The sequence below is a fragment of the Anas acuta genome, chromosome 26 (genome assembly GCF_963932015.1).
Source record: "Anas acuta chromosome 26, bAnaAcu1.1, whole genome shotgun sequence".
NCBI lineage: Eukaryota > Metazoa > Chordata > Aves > Anseriformes > Anatidae > Anas > Anas acuta.
In genome coordinates this window covers 5,809,051-5,817,349 of record NC_089004.1, presented here as the reverse complement: position 1 = coordinate 5,817,349, position 8,299 = coordinate 5,809,051, and the positions used below count along the sequence as shown (strand labels likewise).

Sequence of the window (8,299 nt, the reverse complement as noted above, 5' to 3'; positions counted from 1 at the left end):
GATAAATCCCCCGGCTTCCTCCCAGCAGGGTGCCGGAGGCACTGGGTCAGGGTGCCGGCCAGCTGGGTGCTGCCCTCGCCCCCTGCTGTGCCCCGGAGGTGTCCGTCCCCAGAGCGACGGTGACAACACAGGAGGGGGATGTTCAAGTACACCCCGCCGTGGCAGGTCCTCTGTGCCACCCTGGAGCCCAGGGCGCAGGTAAGGGCGGGCAGCCTGCCTGTCACCCCCGCACCGCCACGTCCCCGAGATGGCAGCAGGGGACGGGGAGGGGGCACTGGGATGCTGGGAGGAAAGGGAGGCTGCTGCAGCTGGCGGGCACGCACAGGTGAAGATGTGGCAGCCCGGGCTCCTGCTTGTCACAAGGGGATGGTGCTGGGGTCAGGGCCCCCCGGGGACCACCGCTGTGCAGCCGAGGGTCTCTGCCCGCCTCCAGGCTGGTGGGGGACCCACGGAGCTCACCCCAGGCTGGGCCCAGGGAGGGCAGCGCCGGTGCTGGGATCCCAGGGGTCATTCTGGGCAACGGGGCCCCGGCCCTGCCCGCTGGCAGAGCTGCCCGGTGCCAGCCCCGGGCTGTGCACACATCCGCACCCGCCGCAGGGTGTGGTGCTCGCCCGTGCCCCGCGGCCGCTGGCGTGGACTTTGTCTCAGCCCCACGGTAAAACAGGCACCGCGCTCCCTCCCGGAAACGCACAGCCGCCCGTGGCCACGCCGGAGGCACCATCCCCGCACCCAGCAGGTGCCGGCTGCTCGCCCTCAGGAGCGGGACGGGTGCCACAGGCCGTGCAGGGTGAGTCGGGGTTCCCAGTGCCCCGCAGCTGGGGTGAGTTGGGATTTACACCCCTGCCCTGCTCGGGCCTGGGGCCGGCAGCCGGGGCTGGGCCGTGCGAGGGGAGCGGGGTCTGGTGGGGCACGGGGCTGCGGCAGGGGCAGCAGGACGAGGACGTGGCCAGAGGACGAGGATGGGGACATCCTGCCCCAGGTGCAGGCGCAGTGATGGCAGAGCACGGTGGCACGGGGGGCACCACCCAGGCCGGCCGTGCCGCCTGGTGCCAGGCCGGGCAGGGCGCCCTCGGTGCTGGCTGCTGGCGGCGCTGCCAGGCTCCGGCACCCGCGGCCCAGGGCAGCAGGAGCGCTGCAGCCACCGTGGGGCTGTGCTCGCCCGTCGGATACAACGGCTCAAAGACTCTGAACCACCACAGGGGCTGCTCCCCGCTGCCGGAGCTGCTTTGGTTGGTCCCCAGGCAGGACGAGGGCCGAGGGGGCTGGCGGGGGCAGCGGGGCCGGGAGCACCGGGGCTGCCACAGCACCCGCCCCAGCCCTGCCTGCGCAAACAGGGGGGGTTATCAGGCAGCTGGCACGGGGAAAGCTGGGCCGGGAGAGGCCCCGTGGTGTAAACAGGAGAGTGCGAGCGGCCTCAGCGGTGACTCCCCGCTGTTTGCTCAGCCCGCGGGCTCCTCCGCACGGCTCCCGGCAGCACCCCGGGGCCAGGCTGCGGCACCCGCGGCTCCCTGAGCACTGGGGATGCTGGTGGCCAACTGGCCGTGCCCCCACCCCACCTCCCCGCTGGGGGCTGCCTGCTCGCAGGGAAGCAGCACGAGCTCTTCCCCTGTTTGTGCTCCTCCACGGGGAGATCACAGCCACACAGCCAGGGTAGGAGAGCGCCTGGCACCCCCCTGCTCTTTGGGGTTTTGGGGCTCCTCAGCGCCGCAGTTGTGTCCATGGAGAGGCAGGGGGTGCCCAGAGGAGGGGGCAGCGGTGCATTAGCACGCCAACACGGTGCTGCAACGCGCAGCACGGCACTGCCTTGGCACACGGCCACGTTGGTGCCCCAGCTGTGCCGGTGCACTGCTCGTCGGTGTGCGCCAGGGGCCGTGGGCCAAGGGCACGGAGGCTGTGCCGGCGTGGGAGCCGTTGGCAGCAGGGCGATGGGTGGCGTGGGGGGGCTGGGAACGGGTCATTGAACCCAGGCCAGTGATGAGCCCAGCTGAATTCTTGGAATTCCTCCACGGGGTTTAGGCTGAGCTTATCAGGGCCACGCAGCCCTGGGCCGCCCCGGCAGCACCCACACCCCACCGCCGCCCGGCCAGGCCACTCCCTGAGGACGCAGCTCAGGCGGGTGCCACCCTGGGGCACGGGGACCCCCGCGCTGATGGCTCCAGGACAGTAAGTGCGGTGTGGCGGGGCAGGAGCCAGGGCTCAGGGTGGCTGTCCCTGCAGCACCGGGGGCACCAGTGCCATGCAGCGGGGTGGGTGCAGGGGGTACGTGCGTACCCCAGCCCTATCCAGAGGTGGTGCGGGCGTGGGGGCTGCCTGCAGCTCGCTGGCTCACTCCTGGGTGTCCCAGGCGTGCCGGCAGGACTGGGGGCACAGGGGCCTGTGTGCACGGGGTGTGTGAGCACAGGGCAGGCAGGGGCCGGGCAGGCGATGCCTCGTCTGTGCCCTGGGTTGGTGCCAGTGCCACCAGGTGCCGCAGCCCAGGGACGTGGTGGGGAGCTGGGGCACTGCCTCCTCTGCCCCTCGCCGGTGGGTGCCACTGCTGGGCACAGCGGTGCCATGAGGATGGCAGCACCGTGCCGTGCCCACTGCGGGATCCCCGGGGTGGGGGGACCCTGGGAAGCACCCGGTGCCTGTTTGATGGTGAGGGTGGCCGATGGGCACTGTGGTGCTGCCCGGCCCAGCTCCCCCCAGTCCTGCACCCCCAGGGCTGAGCCGGGTCAGGCTCTGTGGGCACGGCTCTGCCTGGGGCTGGGCCTGCCGGGGGTGCTGCCCCCCCGCTCCTCTCCTTGCCCCCCTCCTCCTGCTGCCAGCAACCCGAGCTCCCCAGCACTCCCAGCAAGGACTTTTGCCCCCTCCAAACACGATTACCCGTGGGCAAGTTTTCATTACCCGTGTCACCACTGACTGTAAATGGGTAATAATGAGTTACGGGAAGGAAAAGAGAGGCTGTGGGAATCCAGCTGGGCACAGAGCAGCTGGGGGGGGGCATTTCCCAGCAGAGCCCAGGCCTGTTACTGCTGAAGGCAGTGGGGTTAAACTATACAGGGGCCTCTCCCTGCACCCTGGGACACCCCAGCTGCCCCTAACGCTGTCAGCGCTCCCAGCCCCAGGTGCTGCCCCCTGGGAAGGGCTGAAATAGCCCCGGCTGAGGGGCTGAGGAGGGGCTGTGGATGCTGCAGGGGATGCGCGGCCGCAGCTCCCCAACCCGCCTGGAGAAGCGGTGGCGGGGTCGTGGTGACAGCGCTGCTCACCCGGCCCCCTCGGAGCTGCGGCATCCCACTGGGACCAGTGTTCCCTGCTGGGGGCAGGGACCCGCCTGCGCTGCCCCTCCCTGCCCGGGCACCCACTTTGTCACCGAGCTATGGCCCGGCTGGCAGCGGGAGGACCCACACCAAGGTCAGGGCAGGCGTTTCCTCCCGGTGTGCGTGACAGATGGGGTAAAGTCCCATGGTTTTTATGAGCCATGAAACCGTTTTTATGATCCTTGCTGTTTCAATAGTCTCAGAGACTTGGAGCTTCCTTCCCATAAACACGCAAGGAGAAATTCCAGGCGGAGGTGGGCACGGTGGCGTCAGTGCCTGTCCCAGCTGTGGGCCAACGTCCCCGGTGCCACCCATGGTGGATGTGTGCCGAAACCCACGGCCAGGGCGAGGACAGAGCAGGCAGGAGCTGCCCAGGGGTGGGGATGGGGGCTGAGGGCAGAGGATGAGTGCTGGGTTGGGGAGGGAGCTGCGCCGCTCCGACTTCTGCTCCTTGAGCTTCTCCCGACGGCTTTTCTCCCCTCAGGGCCAGCAGGATCCTGCCCTCTGCTCAACACCTCCTCAGGTGAGCCCAGAGCCCGAGGGTGCCCGCGAGGCCGAGCAGTGCCCCCAGCCCCAGGAAGGTGCAGATTTGGATGCTGACTCCTGCCGGGACATGGACAGGGTCACCAGGCACCTGGTCTTCCAGCTCCCGCAGACAGCGCACCGACACGACCACGCGCCCGCGGATGGCGACGACGACGTGTTTGGGTCCTCTCAGTACGGCAGCCAGAGGGTGGAAAATGGCTACGAGTGGAGAACGAGGATGAAGTCGCCCTCGTATTTCCTGGATGGTGGGAAGGACGTCTGGACCCCTTCCCCCGACAGGGAGTCCAGGCTGGAGGTGGTTCGGTCGGGAAGCCTGTACGACCTGAGGGCTTACAGGGGTGAGAGGAAGCCCTCGAGGCTTTACGAGGACGACGAGCAGGAGCAGTACAGGCTCCATCCACCAAACATCTCTCCCGAGAAAGCAAAGGAGCTGGAGGACGAGAGGAGGGAGGTGATCCGGGGGCAGGTGGTGAGGAAGAGCTCCACCATGGCCGAGCGGTGGAGCTCCATGGATGAGCTGAGCTCCATCAACGTGGGTGCGGGCGGCCAGGGGGATGCCAAGCACAAGGGCAGCAGCACCTCCAGCTTCGGCATTTACTTCGACAAGGCATCCTCGGGGAGGGCAGCAACGCCCGTCGACCCCGAAAGCATAGACAGGGAGCAGATCAACTTCGCCGCCGCCCGGCAGCAGTTCCTGATGCTGGAGAAGACCAGCCCGGGCTCCCTGCTCAGCCCGGGGCAGCACGCCGTGTCTCCGAGGCCAGAGGCGATGACAAGAATCTCCAGGCAGGAGTGGCAAAGCCCTGAGACCGCCACGAAGGCTGAGAGAGGTTACGGCGACGCCGCCGTGCCCAGCCAGGGCAGGACGGACACCAGCACCTACCAGGTGTACAACGTCTCCTACAGGACGCCCGTGAAGGCGGAGGGAAGGGATGATGCCGGGAGGTTTTATCACACGGGGAAAACGTCCAGCCTGACCAAAGCGTCGTCCAGAGATGACCTGGACTCTGGCCTGGGGGAGATGTACACCGAGGGCAGCACGGGCTACGTCAGCAATGGAAGCGTGGAGGCCTTCAATGGCCTCGTGGACGTGAGGAACAGCAGCAGCAGCCCCGACAAGGAGCTGAAGGCCAGCAACGAGACGCCCATCGAGCGGGAGATCCGCAGGGCACTGGAGAGGGAGGAGAACCTCTGGAAGGAGAGGGGCATCCAGCGGCTGACCTCCAGCAGCGAGCTGGTGGAAATCCAGACCAAGCCTCTGCTCTCCATGCACGCGTCTCCTGTTCCGGGCAGGAAAGGGAAGGACAAAAGCCGCGCTTCCTTCTACGTCCAGCGGGAAATAGAGCAGGAAACCAAGCGCGAAGAGGATCTGAAGAGACAAGGGCGGCTGCTGGGGCTGTACGACCGGGGGACGCAGCAGGAGCTGGACGAGCGCAAGAAGGTGTTCGAGCAGGAGGAAACCCCCCCGCCCAAACCGGCCCCCGCGAGAAGGGCGGAGGAGCGGAGGAGTTGGGTCCACGAGGAGCAGCCCTCGAGCCACGGCTCCGGCCCCGCGGAGGACACGGGGGCCGGGAGAGCCCTGTCCACCTACACGGTGACCCTGACGCGCTCCGTGCCGCCCGCCGGCGAGAGGGGCCGCGGGGAGCCCCCGGCGCTCGACCACGCTTCCGCCAGCGCCGGCCGATGGGCACGTGAGGATTCCCAGGGAGGAAGGCTGCCCGGCTTCACCCCGAGCCCCGCGGCAGCGGGCGTCCTGCGCAAGGAGCACTTCTCCTTCCCCTTCTGGAAGCCCAGGATCTCCTTCGTGGACGACATGGGGACGCAGAGCCCGCTGAGGAGGGAGAAGGGGCCGGACGGGGAGGACGGCCGGGACGAGCAGTACACGCTGAGGACGTGGAAGCCCCAAACGTCGGCGCTGATCGAGGAGGAGATTCGGAGCGACCTGCAGCGGGAAGAGGAGCTGCAGGAGCAGCGCCGGCGGCGGCTGCTGTTCGAAGGCTCCCTGGGCAGCAGCGACGGCTTCTCCAGGGAGAGCTCCCACTCGCGCCACAGCTCAGGTAAGGGGAGGAAAGGCCCAGAAGTGCCCGGTGCACGCATTGCCCCTTCCTTGGTGCTGGCACCCAGGGGTGGGCTCCCAGCGGTGACCACGGACCCGCAGAGGTCCAGTCCTGGGGCTGGAGCCCGGCCCCGCCGTGGGTGCCTCCATCCCCGGGATCGTGCTCCCTGCAGCCCTGGCAGCCCTCACAGCCCAGCCCCTCTTTCTCTCCCCAAGCCGCCTCAGGTGCCAGCGGCAGCTACTCGGTGTCGGGGTCCCCGGTGCCCACCCCCTCCTCGCGCCAGGCGGGGGTCCTGGGCCTGGTGTCGTCCTTCACCCCGCTGCGAGTGGCGGCTCCCGGCCCGGACAGCAGCGACAGCCTCAGCCCCGACTCGGCTCACTCCAGCGCCTTCGAGGAGAGGAGGAGGAGGACGAAGGAGGACGGGAAGGTGAGCGCACGGGGGCTGCTGGGGCTGCCCCGGGGGCGGCAGCGTGGGCTCCCTGCCCTGCTGGGTCTGGTGCTGGAGGCTGGGGGGGGGGTGGAAGGGCCCCGCCGTCTGCTGGGGGTCCTGGCCCAGGAGACCCCCATGGTCCCCGTGCCACGCTCACATGGCCTGCGCCCACCTCCCCCCGCATCCCCCTGTGGCCACGGCTCTGAACCTCTTTTCCTTCCTTTTCCCAGTACGCAGGCATCGAGCCCGTGGACAAAATCAACACGGAGGTAAGGCCCCCCCTGCCCCTGGGGGACGGGGATCGGGGGGCTCGGGGGGTCCCTGCCCGGGGCCGCTGCTCCAGCCCCGAGCGGCCGGGGGGGGGCAGGCGCTGCGCGGGGCCGGACGCCAAGGGCGGGAGCCCCAGTTAGGGGGAGGGCAAGTTGTGCGGAAAGGATTGCTTTTTTTTATCCATAAAAGTGTTTTTGTGACAAATCGTGCTTTCTGGTCCCCCCCAGGTGGTGGAGAGCACGCGGGTGGGGCGGCACAAGAGCGCCATGGCGCAGCGCTGGGAGGCCGGGCTCTACGTGCGGGACGAGGACTGAGCTGCACCGGGGGGCTGCCACCCGCAGGGACTCACGCATCGCAAATTGCATCCGTTTTTAATAGAACAGATGATCCTTCCGATAAATTAAACGTGCTCGTTTGTGTCCCCCCCCTTCCCCCTGAGATGAAATAATACTTACGTAAGGGGGTAAGAATCAGATCCCTTTCTTTTAATTTCTTCTGCCAGGAGACAGCTAGATGAAGAGAAATCATACGGTAATTTAACTTCTTTCTCATTGCAAGCTGTGTCCCTTACAAAAACAAGTTTTATTTCTGAGTGGTTTTAGGTTTTCAGGTGCTGCAGCCCCAGCCGGGGGGTGCCTGGGCTGGAGCGTGCCGCTGGATCAACACCGAGCTGGGAAATCGAGGTTTCTGATTACGTCAGGCAATCTGCTGAAGCGCAGTGATATCTAACATGTATTAATGCTGTTTATTTTGCTAATTTATTAAAGAGTCATTACTCTCATTCCTCCTGCTGTGTTGTTTGCCCAAACGCTCCGCTGGTTCTGCAGCTGGGGGTTAAAACGAGCGCGGGTTTTTCGGGAGGCCGGGGCCGTGCCTCCCACTGCCGGCACCGAGGGGCAAGGGGGTCCCTGGCCCCCTGGCCCCCTGGCGGCTCCAGCAGAGCCCCGCCGTGCCTCCCGGTGCCCCCCGGGACGGGGCCGTGCAGCGCCCACTGGCACCGAGCTCGGGCAAATTAATTTGCCTGCGCTGGATCTGGGTCTCCGCCCCAAGCAACTGCTTCTTAATTGAGACGCAAAGATGACAAGCAGGGGGGGAGCTGCTGGATCATCCCGGGTGGTTCTCTGTTCCTCTTGGGCCGCACAATGAAGAGGGGACAGGACGGGGCCATGTCCAGCCACGTCTCCGGGAATGCCCTGCGTGCTCCTGGGCAGCTGGAGACACCGGGCAGCGGCAAGCCCAGGGCTTTTGGTCGTGCTTCTTGCAGAAAATAAATGTTCCTAGAAATCGGGTTCCACCAAATATGTACAGAAATGCATTTTATTAAACAAGCAAACGAAATTGGGACACTGCCTTGCTTTAATTCTTCTTTCAAAGTAGAAGTGTTTCCAAGTCCCCTAACCGAGGCCTCTCAGAAGCCCTTTTTGCAGAAGACACTGCTCCTAGCAACAGCCTACGCTGGGTAATTTCCTAATTATTTAAAATGTTTACAGTGCGAGCTGCTGTGACGTGCTGGGACAGTTACTCGAAATTTCTGAAAATGCTCGGCCCTCGCTTCTACACAACGAAACATTTCTGGGGCTGATCCTTTCTTCTGTGAGCAGCAATTAATAAATACCCTTGATGAGATCTAATTTAGCCATCTACACAGGATGCTACTCATTTGTTTGACGTGCAGTTAACCAGAAATTTAGCTTAGA

At 65.9% G+C, this 8,299-nt stretch overlaps 1 protein-coding gene across 3 annotated transcripts; it reads left to right on the top strand.

Moving 5' to 3' along the window:
* The first annotated feature begins 38 nt into the window (after positions 1–38).
* MISP (mitotic spindle positioning) lies at positions 39–7,383 on the top strand. 3 transcript variants are annotated; one of them, XM_068662017.1, is made up of 5 exons: positions 39–198; positions 3,784–5,902; positions 6,118–6,329; positions 6,563–6,601; positions 6,830–7,383. In XM_068662017.1, exons 1-5 carry the CDS (start codon positions 139–141, stop codon positions 6,914–6,916), a joined length of 2,517 nt encoding a protein of 838 aa, XP_068518118.1. In that variant the 5' UTR covers positions 39–138; the 3' UTR covers positions 6,917–7,383. The 3 variants fall into 3 exon arrangements, with proteins under 3 accessions (XP_068518118.1, XP_068518116.1, XP_068518119.1); XM_068662015.1 differs by lacking the exon at positions 39–198 and adding an exon at positions 638–787; XM_068662018.1 differs by lacking the exon at positions 39–198 and adding an exon at positions 2,009–2,163.
* The last annotated feature ends 916 nt before the right edge of the window (positions 7,384–8,299 follow it).